The sequence below is a fragment of the Jaculus jaculus genome, chromosome 10, assembly GCF_020740685.1.
Source record: "Jaculus jaculus isolate mJacJac1 chromosome 10, mJacJac1.mat.Y.cur, whole genome shotgun sequence".
NCBI classification, from domain to species: domain Eukaryota; kingdom Metazoa; phylum Chordata; class Mammalia; order Rodentia; family Dipodidae; genus Jaculus; species Jaculus jaculus.
The window spans coordinates 99788307-99808117 of NC_059111.1; the positions used below are offsets into that span (position 1 = coordinate 99788307).

The following is a 19811-nucleotide window of genomic DNA, read 5'->3' on the forward strand; positions in this document are numbered from 1 at the left end:
TTGCAAGCAAGTGCCTTAACCACTGTGCTATCTCCCCAGCCCTGTGAGTAAGCACATATAAAAGGCAATACAAGGCATCAGGAAACTAAAGTTTTGGGACCATCACCCCTGAGAAACATGTCTTACTTAATTTTCTTTTCTTTTTTTTCTATTTCAAGGATTTATTGAGGTTTTTTTTTATTTTTGCAATTTTTTTATGAGAGAAAGAAAATTGGTGCACCAGGGCCTACATCCACCTCATTGGAACTCTAGACATGTGCACCACCTTGTACACATGTGCAACCTTGCACGCTTAGGTCACCTTGTGCATCTCACTGGCTTACATGAGCTCTGAAGAGTCAAACATGAGTCCTTAGGCTTCTCAGGCAAGCACCTTTAACCTCTAACTCATCTCTCCAGCCCCTTTTTCTTACCTAATTTTCAATGTCAAGCCACTGTGTTATGCAACACATCGGATCTTTACCTGGGTTTATCTCCCGGTAACTGCCTACACCGTATGCGTCAACAATGTTCTGGAAGCCAGCGGTGAATTTATTGGTTCTGTTAAAGGTGGGAGGATCAGATTTAGATTCCACTTCTGTCATGATGGGGACCATGGACGAGCCACTTAGTTCCTATAAAAAAGAGTAAGTGAAGGATACGTAAGGACAAGAGCTGGGCGCCAGTACAGACTTTCTTTCCTTTTCTTTTGTGTGTGTATGTAAATGTGTGTGGTATGTGTGCATGCATATGTAGACACGTAGAGACCAGGCGTGGCTTCCTCAATCACTCTCCACTATATATATATATATATATAACATATATATATATATATATATATAATATATATATTGAGGTAGGGTCTCACACTAGCTCAGGCTAACCTGGAATTCACTCTGTGTTCTCAGATTGGCCTCGAACTCTCAGCAATCCTCCTACCTCTGCTTCATGAGTGCTGGGATTAAAGGCGTGTGCCGCTACGCCCGGCTTAAAATATTTTTATTTATTTGAGAGAGAGAGAATGGGCATGCTAGCGCCTCCTCTGCTACAAACAAACCCCAGATGCATGTGCCACTTTGTGCATCTGGCTTTATGTGGGTGCTGGGGAATTGAACCCAGGCTGGCAGGCTTTGCAAGCAAGGGCTTTAACACTGAGCCATCTCCTCAGCCCATTCACTTTATTTTTTTAATGTGAGAAAGTAAGAGTGGGAGCAAAAGTGTGAGGAAAGAGACAGAGAAAAAAAATGGTGTTTCAGGGTCTCCGCCCACTGTAATCAAACTCCTGATACATGCGCCACCTTGTGCACTTGTGTCTCCTTGCGTCTGGCTTACATGGGACCTGGAGAGTTGAACATGGGTCCTTAGGCTTTGCAGGCAAGCGCCTTAACTGCTAAGCCACCTCTCCAGCCCCTTCTACCTTTTTGTTGTCATTGTTGTTTTTCAAGGTAAGGTCTCACTCTAACCCAGGCTGACCTGGAATTCATGTGGTAGTCCGAGGCTGGCTTTGAACTCACAGTGATCCTCATCTCTGCCTCCCAAATGCTGGGATTAAAGGCGTGCTCCACTAAGCCCAGCACACCTTATTTTTGGGGACAAGGCCTCACACTAAACCTAGAGTTCATCAATTCAGCTAGACTAGCTAACTAGTAAGTCCTACAGATTCTTCTGTCTCTGCCTCCCCAGCACTGGGATTACAAGGCACACCACCATGCCTGGCATTTTACATGAGGATCCAAACTCAGACCTCACGCTTATGCCACAAACACTTTACCCACTGAGCCACCTACCCACCCTAGTACATAAATCTTGATATGAACTTGGGGCATCTCTTGACCTCTCTGAAAACTGTGACCCCATTTGTAAAAAATGAGTATGTTCCAGTATTTACCTAACTCATCTTATGGAAATGCCATCAAGAGAGCAGAGCAGAGTCCTTCCTGGTTCCCTAGCAATTCCCACACTCTTGAGCACACTTACGCGTGCACGCGCGCACACACACACACACACACACACACCTCTGCTCCAGGATCTCTACTCTTGCCTGTCTCCCCTTTCTCCCTCAGGAGCTCAGCCAATTCCATAATTCATCCCTACCTTCCCAATGGTACAAACTCCATGACTCGTCAACTCTGGAAAAATCCAGGAGTTTAAAGCTTGCCCCAAGCCAAGTCTTGCTTCTTGCTCCTTCCCGGAGTCTGCGCCATCCAGATTCCTTGAACTCTGGTAACCACCAGGCTAGTTCCTCTCCTGCCTCAGCCACTGGTACTGTTCCTTCTCAACTCACCCCTCAACTCACCCCTCAACTCCCCCCGCCATTGCTCTGAACGTCCCCTCCCGTTTGGGTCCCTCCTGTGGATCTTGTCAGTGACTAGTGTGGAATAAAGTGACCCAAAAGTTTTCAATTCTTCAAACATTTCCTCCTATCTAAAGAGGGAAATCAAAACACTTTAGACTTGGGCTGGAGAGATGGCTTGGTGGTTAAGGTGCTTGTCTGCAAAGCCAAAGGTCCCAGGTTCAACTCCCCAGGACCCAGGTAAGCCAGATGCACAAGGTAGCACATGCATCTGAAGTTCATTTGCAGCAGCTGGAGGCCCTGGCACACCCATTCTCTCATTCTCTCTCTCTCCCTCTCTCTCTCTCTCTCTCTCTCTTTCTCTCTCTCATAAAACACTTTAGTCTTGCAATCAAGGCTTCTTTCCCAGGGTGACTTAATCCTCTACTGGCATCTACAACCACGGCCCCCATGGAAACAGGCCAATTCTATTCAAGCCACCTCTCCATTTTCCCAAGTCTTCCCAATTCTCTACGCTCCCCACCCCACCACTCCCAACCCCCACGCGTTTCCCAGAGGCGTCCTCAGTGGGGCTTAACACCAACTGAATGAGTGTGTGGATCTCAGCCTGTCTCGACAATGTCATGAGGTAGCCATCAGAACAAATCCCATTTTAAAGATGAGGAAACAAAGGAAGCTAAGCAGCTCCTCCCTGGTGACAAAGCAAGCGCAGGTGTGCTCAGTGCGTGGTTTTGGAGGTGTGGTCATCACCTCCTTCATAACAAGAGATTTAGCTCCCTCTCAATTCCTGGGCACAGCCTATAAAAACTGAAATAATGCCTGGCATAGACCACAGCGGACTACTATTGACGGTGACGGTGACGGTGCCAACCACCTGATTTCTACTTCCATCTCCCACTCACCCAGGGCAGAGGCCCTTCCTCTCCTGTCTGAGCAGCCTTGTAGGAAGTTTGGGCCCTTCAATATGCAGGGTGACTCTGCTTACTTCTAACCCCAGCATACGATCACTAACCCCCCCCCCCAATGGCCCTGTTGTCCCCATACTACAGAAAATGCTTCTAAAATGCAGGCCAGACAACGTCACTTCATCAGGGGAATATAACTGGGGGGAGGGAGTCCCTTGGGACTCGCCCTGTGACCCCAGCATGCTTCCCCGTGCCTGCTCACTGAGCACTCCGCCTCCGTCCTATTTTCTCACATGGATTCCTCCAGATAGGAAGGACCCTCACCCTGGCCTGTCTGGGGAACAATTCCTTTTTAAAATGTCCACCCAGGGGCTGGAGAGATGGATTAGCAGTTAAGGCACTTGCCTCCTCATACCCATATAAAGACAGATGCATCCAGCGTATGCATCTGGAGTTCGTTTGCAGAGGCTAGAGGCCCTGGCACACCCATTCTCTCTCTCTCTCCTCTTTCTTTTATATTTTTTAAACTTTTTATTTTATTTATTTAGAGAGAGAGAGAAGATAGAGAGAGAATGGACACACCAGGGCCTTTAGCTACAAACGAACTCCAGATGCATGCGCCCCCTTGTGCATCTGGCTCATGTGGGTTCTAGGGAACTGAACCTGGGTCCTTTTGCTTTGCAGGCAAGTGCCTTAACCGCTAAGCCATCTCTCCAGTCCCTCTCTGCCTCTTTCTCTCTCAAACAAATTAATTTAAAAATAAGAACTGAATGTACAAAAATAAAGACAATCCTCACCATCCAGTCACTAAACTACCTCAGAGCCCCACACGGGGGCTGACAGGACAGATGGAATTCACCCAGCCGCAAATGCAGCTCACCATGCCTTGCTCTAAAGCCTTCTTGATGCGCCCAGCGTCTACCACTGGGAACCAGATCTCAGCAATGATGCACTGCTGGGTGACGTCAATGTTGCACATGTTCAGGACATGGTAGATGGCCTTCATCTTCTGCACTTTGGTGGCCCAGGAATGCCAGTTGGCAGCTGCTTCCTGTAGCAGGCGCTGACGATGAGACTCAGTTTGGGTTATGACCTGGGCAAAAACAGTAATAACACAGAAAAACAAGGAATATTTGTGAACATATTTGACATGGTGGCAAAAAAAAAAAAAAATGGAGGTTAAGGACTGGAGAGATGGCTTCATGGCTAAGGCACTTGCCAGCACAGCCAAAGGACCAGGTTCAATTCCCTGGTACCCATGTAAGGCTGAATACACAAAGTGGCACAGGTGCCTAGAGTTTGTTTGCAGTGACTGGAGGCTCTGGCACACTCATTCTCTCTCTATCTGCTTCTATCGCTCTCAAATAAATAATCATTTTAAATGGAGGCTAAGGGCTGGAGAGAGTGCTTAGCAGTTAAGGCGCTTGCCTGCAAAGCCTAAGGACCCATGTTCGACTCTCCAGGTCCCACATAAGCCAGACGCACAAGGTTGCACATGCGCACAAGGTGGTGCATGTGTCTGGAGTTCAATTGCAGTGGCTGGAGGCCCTAGCCCACCAATCCTCTCTCCATCTCTCTCTCTGATTACAAAAAAAAAAAAAATTGCAAAAAAAAAAAAGTGGAGATTACTCTACCATGGTGTGATGACCCCAGCCTTGGACTCCATGGAATGAGCTCATCTAACTATCTCTCAGGACCATTTATCTCCCCAGTGAGAGGCTTGAACCTTCAGACAAGACTGGGTCCTCCTTTGCTTCTAAGATCCTCACAGTGCTATTGTTTTGGGGTGAACAAGTCACTTGTGTCTCATGTGTGCCCCTAACCCCATCCAAAAAAAAAAAAAAAAAATAGACTAACTACACTGAAATCCTAAGTTCTGGTACTTATGCCGCTAGGATGTTATTTGGAACTAGGGTCTATGCAGATGTAATCAGGTTAAAATGAGACCATGCTAGAGTAATGTGGTCTTAAATCCAACAAGACTAGTGCCCTCATAAGAAACTTGGAGAGCAGGCTGGTAAGTTGGCACGGCAGTTAAAGGCACTTGCTTGCAAAGTCTGCCTGCCTGGGTTTGATTCCCCAGCACCAATGTAAAGGTACATACACGAAGTGGCAAACGTGTCTGGATTTCGTACACAGTGGCAGGAGACCCTGGTGCATCCATTTTCTCTTAAATAAATAAAATTTCTGCTTGGGAGGCACAGATAGGAGGATTGCTGTAGGTTGGAGGCCACCCTGAGACTATAGAGTGAACTCCAGGTTAGCCTGGGCTAGAGTGAGTCCCTTTCTCAAAAATCCAAAAAGAAATAATAATAATAATAATACTGGGAAGATGGCTCACCTGTTAAAGGCACTTGCTTGCGAAACCTGCTGGCCCACAGTACCCACATAAAACCAGGTGCCACAGTAGTGCATGCATCTGGAATTTGTTTGCAGCAGCAAGAAGACCTGGTGTGTCCATTCTCCCCATTTCTCCCCACCCCCACCTCTTTCTTTTCAAATATATATATATATATATATATATATATATATATATATATATATATATATATATATTTTTTTTTTTTTTAAATTTTAGAGAGAGAGAGACAGAGAGAGAGAATTGGCCTACCAGGGCCTCCAGTCACTGCAATCAAACTCCAGACGCCTGCGCCACCTAGTGGGCATGTGAGACCTTGTGCTTCCTTCACCTTTATGCATCTGGCTTATGTGGGATCTGGAGAGTCAAACATGGGTCCTTAGGGTTCGCAGGCAAGCACCTTAACCACTAAGCCATCTCTCCAGTCCATCAAATAAAAATATTTTTAAAAAAGTAATTTAGCTGAGCATGGTGTCACATGCCTTTAATCCTAGCACTTGGGAGACAGAGGTGGGAGGATCATTCAAGGCCAATCTGAGAGTACAGAGTGAGTTCCAGGTCAGCCTGGGCTAGAGTGAGACCCTACCTCAAAAAATGAATGAATGAATGAATGAATGAGAGGGAGGGAGGGAGGGGGAAGGAGGGACAGAGGAAGAAAGAAAGGAAGGGAGGGAGGGAGGGAGGGAGGGAGGGAGGGAGGGAGGGAGGGAGGGAGGGAAGGAGGAAGGGAAGAAGGGAGAGAGGGAGGGAGGAAAGAATGAAATTTGGAGCATGAGAAACACAAGAAGAATGCTGTGTGGACTGGGGAGAGAGTCAGTGGTAAAAGTGTTTCCTACACAAGCATAAGCACCTGAATTCAGACCTCAGCACCCACGTAAAAAGTTGGGTTTGGGCTGGAGAGATGGCTTAGTGGTTAAGGCACTTTCTGGAGTCTGCAGCAGCTGAAGGCCCTGGCACACCCATTCTCCCTCTCTCTCTCCCTCTCTCTCTCTCTCTCTCCCTCCCTCTCTTTCTCTCTCTCAAACAAATAAAAAAAAAAATTTAAAGGTTCTAAAATAAAGCTGAGTGTTGCTGTGCACCTCTATAACCCCAGAGTTGAGAGGGATGGAAACAAGAGGAACAGTGAACACTCAATGTCCTCTTCTGACCTCCACATACATGTGCATGAAACACACACACACACACACACACACATCTGCACATGCACTTGCATACACCACATGCACAGCAGCAAGACAAGAGAAGCCAGGTGTGGTGATGCACACCTGCACTTGGGAGGCAGAAGTAGGAGGATTGCTGTGAGTTCCAGGAAAAGGATTTTAGGGGAAACTGCTTGAGGGAAATAAGTTACTGTGGCTGAGAAAGAAAGAATAAAGGGTCAGGGAGATGGCTTAGCACCTCTGGCTTGCTTGCAAAGCCTGGTGGCTTAGGCTCAATTCCCCCGATTCCTACATAATGAAGCCAGGTGCACAAAGTGGCACATGTGTCTGGAAGTGGCAAAAGGCCCTGGCACACCAGCACTCTGTGTCTCTCTCTCTTTGATTATTTTTATTGACAACTCCCATGATTGTAAATGAAATCCTATGGTAATTCCTTCCCTCCCCCCACTTTCCCCTTTGAAACTCCCCTCTCCTGCATATCCCTTTCCCTCTTTATCAGTCTCTCTATTATTTTGATGTCATCTTTTTATTTATTTATTTATTTGAGAGTATCAGAGAAAGAAAGAGGCAAAGAGAGAGAGAGAGAATGGGTGCACCAGGGCCTCCAGCCACTGCAAATGAACTCCAGATGCGTGCACCCTGTTGTGCATCTGGCTAATGTGGGTCCTGGGGAATCAAGCTTTGAACCAGAGTCCTTAGGCTTCACAGGCAAGCGCTTAACCACTAAGCCATCTCTCCAGCCCTTGTTTTCCTCATCTTGTCTCATCTCTCTCCTTCTCTGACCAAAAATATATAAAGTGTGTGTGTGTGTGTGTGTGTGTGTGTGTTTTAAAAGAAAAAAAAAAGAGGATTTTTTTCCCCCAGATTTTTTCTGGGAAGCTAAAAATGTTTGCTAACCAAAGACTTTTAAAATACACAGACATGCCAGGCAGGGTAGCACACACCTGTAACTCAAGCACTTGGGAGGCTAAATCAGGATGCCAGGAGTCTGGGTCCTGCCAGGGCTACCTAGTAAGACCTTTCCTCAAAAAATAAAAAATAACCACCACCATCAAAATATAAATAATAAATAATAAGGGCTATAGAGATGTCTTAGTGGTTAAGGGCTTGCCTGCAAAGCCAAATGACCCAGGTTCAACTCCCCAGGACCCACATAAGCCAGATGCACAAGGTGGCATATACATCTGGAGCTCATTTGTAGCAGCTGGTAGACCTGGTGCATCCATTCTCTCTGTCTAACAAATAAAAGAAAATATTTCTATAAAATAAAAAATGACCCAAGTCTGGTGGCACATGCCTTTGATCCCAACACTTGGGAGGCTGAGGTAGGAGGATCGCTGTTAGTTCAAGTCCAACCTGAGACTACATAGTGAATTCCTGGTCAGCCTGGGCTACAGCAAGATCCTACCTTGAAAAAAACAAAAATAAAACATAAATTAAAATGAACAAATAAATAAGTAAAATCCACACACTGAGGATCTAGAACTGTGCTGGCCTAGACAGCAGGCACATGTAGCAATTATAATTTAAATTTAATAAAAATTACACCAGGGCTGGAGAGATGGCTTAGCAGTTAAGAGCTTGCCTGTGAAGCCTAAGGACCCTGGTTCGAGGCTCGGTTCCCCAGGTCCCACGTTAGCCAGATGCACAAGGGGGCGCACGCGTCTGGAGTTCGTTTGCAGAGGCTGGAAGCCCTGGCGTGCCCATTCTCTCTCTCTCTCCCTCCATCTGTCTTTCTCTCTCTGTCTGTCGCTCTCAAATAAATAAATAAATAATTAACAAAAAAAATTACACCATATTCACAACTCAGGGGCTGGGGAGATGGTTTGTTGAATAAGGCTTGTGGTACAAACATGAGGACCTGAGTTCAGATCCCTAGCACCTCCACATATGTGGGGCAGGTATGGCAGCCATCTGTAACCCTTGGTCTCAGGTGACAAGAGACAGAGGATTTCTGGGACAAGCTGGCTAGCTAAACTAACCAAATTGATGAGCTTCTTGTTAATGAGAGACTCTCAATAGATAAGGTGGACAGCGATCATGAAAAACACTTGACTTGGGCTGGAGAGATGGCTTAGTGGTTAAGCGCTTGCCTGTGAAGCCTAAGGACCCCAGTTCGAGGCTCGGTTCCCCAGGTCCCACGTTAGCCAGATGCACAAGGGGGCGCACGCGTCTGGAGTTCGTTTGCAGAGTCTGGAAGCCCTGGCGCGCCCATTCTCTCTCTCTCTCCCTCTATCTGTCTTTCTCTCTGTCTCTGTCGCTCTCAAATAAATAAATAAAATATTAAAAAAAAAAAAGAAAAACACTTGACTTCAACATCTGGCCTCCACCCCCCCCACACACACACACAGCCCACTCATGTAAAGAAAAAAAGAAAAAAGAAAGAAAGAAATTCCATCCCTTGGTATAACCAGCATGTTTCAAAAGCTCATTTGCCGCTTGATGCTCGTGATTAATGTGCTGGACAGTGCTGGCTACAAAATATTTCCACCACACAGAAAGTCCCAATGGATGGTGTTGGTCTAGAATAACCCACTGAATGCAGGACCAGCCGACTCCAGCGGCCACTTTCCAGGTGGCTGCCACTGCAGACATAGGTGGGGTTGCTGTGGATAACGACGGAATGACCGAGGAGAAGCCTCTGGCATGTACCCGTGCTCGCGTTGAAACAAGATTCACTGTGTTCACAGTCGCTGATCGGCCCAACAACCCAGTACAGGTCCAACTGGTTGCTCAACTTAGTTGGTGAGTTAGTTGGCCCGTAGACTCACCAGGTGAAGGCTGGCTATACAGGCCCCCCTTGAGCAGATTCGGGTGGCTGTCCAAAGGCTGACTAGGGCTCTGGTCAATGTTAAGCCTGGATAATTCATGACTGACATTCAGAACCATCGCTTCTAGCTCTGAGAACACACAATCAACTTCGAGATTACAGAAAGTGCGCTTTGTAGGGCTCTTCAGTGGGGGGAAGGTGAGGAAGGGAAAAGAACTGCTTTGCTCCTTACATTAGCCATTTCACATCGCTAGGGGGTGAGACCAGAAGTGAGCAGGTGACCTGGGAGATAAGGGGGCAGGAAACCATGACCCGGGGGATTGTTGGGCAAGGAAGGGATAATGGCTGGGTGGTTCCTTGAGGAATGTGGATGACCTACTTCCTTTCATCTTGGTTGCCCTCCTGTGTCCTCCACCAACTCCATTTTGGGAGCCCGCCCGACCTAACACTTACCACACGAAGCCCTCACTCACAGTGATCAGGTCCTCCAGCCTCACGTTGATGCTACTGAGCATCTCTCTGCGCTCGGCCGCAGACTCTGGGCAGGGGTAGGTGGTGGCACGAAACCTGTATTTAACACATTCCAAAGAACCAGAAAGTTTCTTTAATCTGTCTCCTATGAGGTCACTGTTGGCTTAACTTGGATCAAATGAACACCCTTTCTAAAAACACAGTCTCCTCTGTGGCAGTTAGAAAATATACCATGGGCTGGATAGATGGCTTAGCAGTTAAGGCACTTGCCTGCAAAGCCAAAGGACCCAGGTTCAATTCCACAGGACCCACGTAAGCCAGATGCCCAAGGTGGCACATACATCTGGAGTACGTGTGCAGTGGCTGGAGGCCCTGACGCACCCATTCTCTCTCTGCCTCTTTCTCTTTCTCCTTCTCTTTCTCAAATAAACAGATAAATAAAAATAAAATATTTTTAATTACTCTAAAAATAAAAACAAGAAAATATAACAGCTAAAAGCTGGGTATAATGCTCAATGCCAGTAACTCCTGATCTTGGGAGGCTGAGGACCATCACAAGTTCTAGGCCAGCCTAGGCTGTGGAGGGAGATCTTGTCTCAAAATACAAACAAAATGGATTGCATCATAAGGATTCCCAGCACATCCCTCAGCCTAGGAACCAAAGCGGTGGTTCTGTTACGTGAATGAGCTATATTCAAACCACACCACCTGGGAGCTGCGGTAGAAATCTGTCCTTGACTGTCTCATCTCCTCTCCAGCATCATCGGCTGCTGCCCTGAGTCATTTCTGCTTCTGAGGGGTGGCATGCAACTTTGTCCCGCAAACTATGTATAAGTATAGCTACTCGGGAAGTTGAGGCAGGAAGGTAGCTGGTTCAAGGCTTGCCTCGGCTATCAAGTAAGTTCAAGGTCAGCCTGTGTAACTTAGAGAGACACTGCCTCAAAAAAAAAAAAAAAGGCTGGAGAGATGGCTTAGCTGTTAAGGTGCTTGCCTGCAAAGCCTAAGGTTCCAGGTTCAATTCTCCAGTACCCACATAAGCATGTGTCTGGAGTTTGTTTGCAGTGGCTACAGGCCCTGGTGCACCCATTCTCTTTCTGACTCTCTCTCTCTCTCTAATAAATAAAATAAAAGGGTTAAGAGAGTATATCTCAGTGGTATAGTGCTTGGCTAACATGAGCAAGACCCTTCGTTCAATTCAATCCCCAGGAACACACACACACACCACAGACATAATCATGGTTCTGCAAAATCAGGAACAAATGAGCCATTAAGTTTCTCTCTCTCTTTCTGTGCTAGGCATCAAACCCAGGGTTTTGTGCATGCTAGGCAAACACTACCAAATGAGCTGTATCCACATATCTGCAGCCTAGAACATATTGCATTTTACCATCACCTTAGCTAACACGGTTATTCTAAACCCTCACTGCCCAAGCCTGTGTAATCTGGACCACTCCACCCGCTCCTCCCTCCGTCGCACAGGACCCAGCCACAGTGGTTTCTCACCCGTCGCAGATTTTCTTGATTTTCTGCCTGAGCTGTTCTCCTTGATAAAAGATGATGAATATATTCTTCTTAATTTCTTCTTTCTGATAAATCAGAACCCCCCCCCCAAAAAAATTCATTTCTTCTCATCTTCTCCCTTCCCTTTCCCCACTACCTCCAAACTGGGGCAGAAACCCCTATTTGAGCACTCTACCAATGAAGTAGAGGAAGTGAGGGAGAGAGAGAGAGAGAGAGAAAGAGATTTTAAACCTCCAAGAACAGCCTCACCATTTCCTGTACCCATGGGATCACAGCTGGGCTTTGACCCCTGCTCTTGGCTTTATTACTACAAGTAAGAAAACAGGGGCTGGAGAGATGGCTTAGCGGGTAAGTGCTTGCCTGTGAAGCCTAAGGACCCCGGTTCGAGGCTCAATTTCCCAGGACCCACGTTAGCCAGATGCACAAGGCGGCGCACGTGTCTGGAGTTTGTTTGCAATGGCTGGAGGCCTGGCACACCCATTCTCTTTCTCTCTCTCTCTCTCTCTCTCTCTCTCTACCTCTTTCTCTCTCAGCCTGTTGCTCTCAAATAAATAAATAAAAATATTTAAAAAAATAAAGAAAGAAAACAGCAGACGGAGTACTAGGATTCTGCCAGGTTCAAAATGCAAATAGCCAGTCTGGTCACCAGAAATAGCCATGAACATTTACTTTTCAGGGATAAGTCCCAACTTGGTACTAGCTGTATGCCCTTAAGAACATTGCTTAAGCTGGGCGTGGTGGCTCATAATAATTCCAGTTCTAGGGAGGCTGAGGAAGACCTTGTGAATTCAAGGCCAGCCATGTCTACAGAATGAGTTCCAGGTCAGCCTGGGCTAGAGTGAGACTTTGTCTTAAAAACTCAAGCCCTATCCTCAAATTACTTAAATTGTACTTTTTTAGGTTAGGGACATAACTCATTAGTAGATGCTTGCCTAGCTTATCCAAGGCTCTAGATTCAACCCCTAGCACTGCAAAAAAAAAAAAGTTAGTTGTAAGGAAACAAGTATGAACTGAACCAATGTGTTCATTCATTATTATTTCATCTGAAACTAGAAAGGAAAATGATAGAAATCCACTGTCGGAAAAAATTATACCAAATCCAATGAACCCATCACATGCCTAGGGCACTGGAATCAGGTACCACCTCAGTGAGGGGCCATTCGTCAGGCTCATGAAGTCTCATGAGAATGTCCCCCACACACTTCTTAAGTCAGTAATACAACCTTTCTTAGGTTCATATCACAGAGCCAATTCATCAGAAAATAAAAACTTAAGTACATGGGCTGTAGAGATGGCTTAGCACTTAAGGCACTTGTCTGCAAAACCTAAGGATCCAGGTTCAACTCTCCAGGTCCCATGTAAGCCAGACACACAAGGTAATGCAAGCACACAGGGTCACACATGAACACAAGGTGGCAACAGTTCTGGAGTTCGAAGGCAGTGGCTAGATGCCCTGGCATTCCAATTTTCCCTCCCTCTCTCTCATTAAAAAGAAAAAATACACACAGGGGGCTGGAGGGATGGCTTAGTGGTTAAGGCATTTGCCTGCAAAGCCAAATTCGATTCCCCAGGACCCACATTAGCCAGATGCACAAGGGGGCACATGTGTCTGGAGTTCATTTGCAGTAGCTGGAGGCCCTAACATGACCATTCTCTCTCTCTCCCTTTTTCTCTGCTAAATAAATAAATAAAAATAATATTTTTAATGCACATAGGGTGGCTGAGGCAGGAGGATCTTGAATTCAAGGTGAACATCAGATACATAGCAAGACTTTGTCTCAAAACAACAACAGCCCAAAAGTCCATGTACATAAATATATTATATTATATAAATTATATAATATTATATTATAGTATCTATACTTGAGGGGAAATTGGAAGTAAAATATCCAAAATTGAATTTACTTCAACATCCATGGCATGTCATGGAACCCATGACAATATCTCAATACACAAGCCTTTTGGCAGTTGCTCCTAAAGGCAGGTTAAAGGTATTTTCAGGATTTCTGGAACAGCCTGCTTTACATTCTTCACAACTATCCCTTTACTCTCGGGACCTTCAGAATATTCTGGGTCACCAAGACCTCCACATCCACCCGGATCGAGGATCCCTTCTGGCATCTTAACATCCAGTAGGTGACCTTCATTGTTTGGGCTGCCATCTTCTCCCAGACATTTCCTTCAGGAGTATGGTAGCCCACCGTGACTACTCCATGTCCAGCCATGACTGTGAAGCGATGATTCAATGTCACAATTCATAATGACCTGTATAAACTCAGTGTGCTGATGCATGCCTGTAAACCCCAGCACTTGGGAAGTGGAAGCAAGATGATCAGGAGCTCAAGGCTGACAGTTACATATAGAATTCTAGGCCATACTGGGCTATAGGACCCTATCTCAAAAACTGACAAAACCTTCACAAATAAATAAACCAAACCCATTTAAAGGATGCATGGGGTTATGGAAAAAAGAATTGAGCTTCCATGTACACAACAATATAAAATGATAATTGGTATGATGACAGACTAGAGAATTCAAAATAAAGACACCAGAATGCTATCGAATGTTTTGTGCTTTCTTGTTTTTAAATTCCATTTACTTGAACTATGAAGCATTTGTTTTGTTTTTTTTATCAAACGGAATCTAGAATTTTTTAGACTCTAGTCTGCAAAAGATTATAGTCTTTCAGAAACAAGCCCAGTTTCCTAGATGAGGAGTAAGCTGGTTGAAATACTAACTGAAAGCCGGGCGTGGTGGCGCCGCCTTTAATCCCAGCACTCAGGAGGCAGAGGTAGGAGGATTGACGTGAGTTCAAAGACATCCTGAGACTCCATAGTGAAATCTGGGTCAGCCTGAGCTAGAGTGAAACCCTACCTCAAAAAACCAAAAAGTACCAACTGGGTGATGGGAGCAGGCGCCCGGTGGAATTAACAGCAATAGATTGCAGCCCTCTGGGAAGAAGCTTTCTGTTGGAAGTGCGTGGCCACAGGCACGCACCTGGTCAATCAGTCATCTACGAGGCTATAGGAGCTGCAGAGACATGGGCTCTGCCTGACCGCCACCCACCGCAGGTGACTCTGCTGCCCACCATGCCCTGTGATCCACAGTTGCTGCCTCATATGGCCCTAGAAATACTAAGTTTCTAAAAACAAGGTAACTGCCCGTTGTGGAGGCATGAACCAATTAGGATGTTTTAGGAAGACTCAGTCCGTTAGCAGACCTTTCAGATGTATTAAGCTCACAAACAAAATTAAGAGGAAGGAAGGAGGAAAGGGAAAGAGGGAGAAAAGAAAAGAAGTCAGGCATGGTAGCACAATGCCTTCAAATTCCAGCTCTCAAGAGACTGAGGTAGCAGGACTGCTATGAGTTCGAGGCCAGCCTTAAACTAAAGTGAGACCCTGGGCTGGAGAGATGGCTTAGCGGTTAAGCGCTTGCCTGTGAAGCCTAAGGATCCCGGTTCAAGGCTAGGTTCCCCAGGTCCCACGTTAGCCAGATGCACAAGGGGGCGCATGCGTCTGGAGTTCGTTTGCAGAGGCTGGAAGCCCTGGCGTGCCTATTCTCTCTCTCTCCTCTATCTGTCTTTCTCTCTGTGTCTGTCGCTCTCAAATAAATAAATTTAAAAAAATAAATAAATAAAATAAAGTGAGACCCTGCCTCAAAAAAAAAAAAAAGGAAAGAAAGAAAGAAAGAGGGCTGGGGAGATTGCCTAGCTAGTGGTGAAGGCTCTTGTCTGCAAAGCCAAAGGACCCAGGTTTGATTCCCTAGGACCCATGTAAGCCTGATGCATGCATCTGGAGTTCATTTGCAGTGGCTGGAGGCCCTGGCGCACCCATTCTTTCTCTCTCTCTCTCTCTTTCTCTTTATCTCTCAAATAAATAAATAAAAATAAAATATTGAAAGAAGGGAGGGAGGGAGGAAGGGAGGGAGGGAGGGAGGGAGGGAGGGAGGGGAAGGAAATTGATATCAGTTTCATGGACCCAAAGGCTTAATGTTCTGAAAGGAGACTTTGGTGGCCAGAGGGCACTTCTGCGGGCCTGGGCTTCCCACCGTCACGGGGTCCTCCAGGAGCGTGTCCATCTCACTGAACTTCAGGTAGACATTTCCCCGGCAAACTCGCCACAGCAGCCTCTCAAAGGAAGCCATCCTCTCCCGGTTTATCACGCCAGCCGTGAACCTGAGCACACAGAAGAGGCGATATTACTGAGGTACAGGGCCTGTGGAAGAGAAGATGGACAACCACAGGAAGGGGGACAGCCCACTGCATGCGAGGGAGGCACTTTCCACAACTCTGGGACAGGACTCACAGGGCACAGCCATCCCAGCTCCAATGCACCCGAGTCCCTTTCAACCTTCAGTTTCATATATATATTGGGGGGGGGGGTTGGTTTTTTTGAGGTAGGTTTCACTCTAGCTCAGGCTGACCTGGGATTCACTATGGAGTCTCAGGGTAGCCTCGAACTCATGGCGATCCGCCTACTTCAGTGGCCTGAGTGCTGGGATTAAAGGCATGCGCCACCATGCTTGGTTCCTTTTTTATTTGTTTGGCTATTTGTTTTGTTTTTTGAGATAGGGTCTCACTCTAGCCCAGGCTGACCTGGAATTCACTGTGTAGTCTCAGGGTGGCCTCGAACTCACAGCAATCCTACTACCTCTGCTCCCCAGCTCCCTTTTACGTTTTGAGATTAAATCACCATCTTTTATAATCATCTCGATACTATATATTTACTGGTTGCAACAAAATTATGATGTTGATATCAGCGAATGCTCAACAAGGGTCTCTATGCATTTTTATCAAAAAAGAAAAGAAGGGCTGGAGAGATGACTTAGTGGCTAAACACTTTCCTACGAAGCCTAAGGGCCCTGGTTTGAGGCTCAATTCCTCAGGACCCATGTTAGCCAGGTGCATAAGGGGGTGCACACATCTGGAGTTCGTTTTCAGTGGCTGGAGGCCCTGGCACACCCATTTTCTCTCTCTCAATACCTGCCTCTTTCTTTCTCTGTCTGTCGCTCTCAGATAAATAAATAAAAATGAACAAAAAAATTAAAGAAAAATATATTAAGAAGGAAACATACATTGATTTCAGGACAACTCTATTTTTTTTTCATTATCCCAGTACTCAGATAGCTGCTAGCCCAAACTTCTTATCTGGTCTTCAAAATGTGACTTGTACTAGTTTATTATTTTGAAAGTACATTCATCCTGTATTGCCTTCAGATCAAATATTTTCAATAAATATATTTTCTTTTTACCTCAAATTCAATGCCTAGTGCCTCAAATAGCAGACTCTCAGACATCTATTGAATAAAGAATCAGGGAACTCAAAAATGCTTTAAAATGCATCAGTCTGGCATAAATACTGAATGAAATCCCATTTTGAATTGCCATATATTTTCACGAGTATCACAGGCTTTATTACTGATATTTGGGGATTAAAGGCACAAGCCACCAAGCTTGGCTAATTATGTCATTTCTTAGAGCATTTGAAAACTCAGACTGGGGACTGGGGAGATAGCTCAGTGGTTAAAAGTGCTTGCTTACAAAGCCTGACAGCCTGGGCTCACACATAAAGCCAGATGTATAAAGTGGTTCATTCACCTGGAGTTCCTTTGCAGTGGCAAAACCATTGGTGCACACACACACACACACACACACACACACACTACACACACACACACTTACACACTTTCTCTCTCCCTACAAGTAAATAAATAAAAATATTTAAAATATCTGGGCATGGTGGCGCACGCCTTTAATCCCAGCACTCAGGAGGTAGAGGTAGGAGGATCGCCATGAGTTTGAGGCCACCCTGAGACTACATAGCGAATTCCAGGTCAGCCTGGGCTAGAGTGAAATCCTACCTCAAAAAATAAAATAAAATAATAATAATTTTAAAAAATCAAATTCCAAATGCACTTTTTCAAATATAAGGAAAAACAGATCTACTTCTTAGCTTTGGCACAAAGCCAGGGAGGAATCATTTATAAGTAATGACCCTTACATCTGTCCCACGGAGTGGCCACATACACACTGCTCTCTCCAAGACAAAGAACAGAAGTATAACCATTATTCCACCCCACCAGCCTTGTAAGGTTATCCTTGGGATTATTTCCCATGTGAAGGCATTGAACTCATAGGAAAGAGGTCTATCCCAGTGGTTTCTTTCTTTAATCATTCATTGCTGCAGGGAATCTATCACATGTCAGGCATCAAGCTAAGGACCAGGAACCTATGTCCACAGAACTCTTGGGATGCAGAGCTACTAACCCCAACTTTCCAGTCATGAATGCAGGGATAGCTCTTAACTCCAACAGACCAGAAGTATCTTCAACAAAAAAATCTTCAGCTAAGTTGGTTTCTGTCTGAAATACAAAAACACCACCCTATTACATAAATAAATCAGTACCTTAAAAACCCCATACCTTGGGCTAGAGTGATGGCTTAGTGGTTAAGGTATTTGCTTGCAAATGCCAAAGGACCCTGGTTCAATTCCCCAAGATCCACCTAAGCCAGATGCACAAGGTGGCACATGCATCTGGAGTTTGTTTGCAGTGGCTGGAGGCCCTGGCATGCCCATTCTCTCTCTCTCTGCCTCTTTCTCTCAAATAAAAATAAAATAAAACAAAACCCCATACCTTGGGCTGGGGAGATGGCTCAGTGCTGTGCTTAAAGGTACATTCTTGCAAAGCCTGTTGACCTGAGTTCAAGTCCCCAGTACCAGCATAAAGCCAGATACACAAAGGAGTACATGTGTCTGGATTTCATATGCAGTAGCAAGAGGTCCTGGAGTATGTTCTCTCTCTCCCTCTCCGTCTTCCTCTGCAGGATTTGGTTTGTTTTCAATGAAGCTTTAATCTTCTACAATTGTTTAACAGAACTGGATGAATAAAATGTTCTTTTCCAGAACAAAAATTTCCTCAATGTCTTTCCACCCAAACCCTAAATCTGCCCAAACTCCCTCTCCTCCTTTGATCTGGCTTCCTTTTGTCAAACTATTTTTTTAATATTTTATTTATTATTTACTTATTTAAGAGAGAGAGAGGGAGGGAGAGAGAATGGGCACACCAGGGCCTCTAGCCACTGTAGATGAACTCCATATGTATGTGTCACCTTGTGTGTCTGGCTTACATGGGTCCTGGGAAATAGAACCTGGGTCTTCAGGCTTTGCAGGCAAGTGCCTTTAGTGCTAAGCCATTTCTCCAGCCCTCAAAGCTTTATTTTCTTTGCGGGGGGTCTGGTGTGATTTTCTTTTTTTACTCATTTTTATTAGATATGTACATATTTAGTATATAAACACCTCAGAGCTATTTTGAACACACTTTTTAATGTTGTGAGCATCATGTTTTGTCTTCAGTTGAACCTGCTCTCCCCTCACTGATCTGGCCACGGATGGAAATAGAGTGTTTTTTTTGTTGTTGTTTGTTTGTTTTTGCATTTCAAACCAGTCTTCAAAGCTTGGGGTTCTGAGGAAAGGGTCCTTTATTAAACAGTTCTCCTGGACTGAAGAGATTGCTTAGTGGTGAAGGCACTTAAAAGCCAAAGGACCCAAGTTGGACTCCCCAGGACCTACGTAAGCCAGATGCACAAGGGTGCACATGTGTCTGGAGTTTGTTTGCAGAGAGAGAGAGAGAGAGAATGGGCACACCAGGGCCTCCAGCCACTGCAAACGAACTCCAGATGTGTGTGCTCCCTTGTGCATCTGGCTAACGTGGGTCCTGGGGACTTGAGCCTCGAACCGGGGTCATTAGGCTTCACAGGCAAGCACTTAACCACTAAGCCATCTCTCCAGCCCTACCTGCCTGTTTCTGTATGTATCTCACTCTCTTTCTCTCTCAAATAAATAAATAAAAATAAAAATAGATTTAAAAACAAAAGTTCTCCCAACCAAAGAAGACCTCAAAGAAGTCCTGGGTTTTCTTCAGGAGGTATTTTAGTTCTGTCAGTTCTAGAAAGCTCTTCTTCAAAGCCTGTTGGTTCTGGTTGGCTTCTTGTAACTCTCCTTCCAATTTTTCTAGAATAGTCTGTGCAAAGGGGGAAAACAAAGTTAGTTAGGTCAGGTAGAAATTACAATGACATTTCTACTATACATTAACCACCAGTAACTAAAAATCAATGCGTCATAGCTAGAAGTTGAGCAGCCCACCTGGCCATTAACTCAACAGGCCTGTAGAATGCAACTAGGGCCAGGCAGCCACTGTTCAGAGAGCCATTGCCAAAGGGGGAAAGATGAGAAAACGCTCCTAGGGATGGAAGGCAGTTTCAAGGGGGAAGCCACGGTGTCTTGCCCCCACTTATAACACCAAAAGGGGAAAGTAGAGTGAATTTTTACATTAAGAATTCCTTCTGCCCCAAACC

General features: G+C 45.4%; 1 protein-coding gene across 3 annotated transcripts in view; it reads right to left on the reverse strand.

The window, feature by feature from the left end:
• Positions 1-19811, reverse strand: part of Atp6v0a4 (ATPase H+ transporting V0 subunit a4) — a 69218-nt gene that overhangs the window by 36308 nt on the left and 13099 nt on the right. For all 3 annotated transcript variants that reach the window (XM_045160827.1, XM_045160828.1, XM_045160829.1), the window contains 7 exons: positions 19352-19477; positions 17724-17818; positions 15506-15632; positions 11441-11523; positions 9940-10033; positions 4058-4270; positions 464-614 (listed from right to left, as the gene is read on the reverse strand). In XM_045160827.1, coding sequence (XP_045016762.1) covers positions 464-614; positions 4058-4270; positions 9940-10033; positions 11441-11523; positions 15506-15632; positions 17724-17818; positions 19352-19477 — 889 coding nt within the window. The remainder of the gene's footprint in view (positions 1-463; positions 615-4057; positions 4271-9939; positions 10034-11440; positions 11524-15505; positions 15633-17723; positions 17819-19351; positions 19478-19811) is intronic.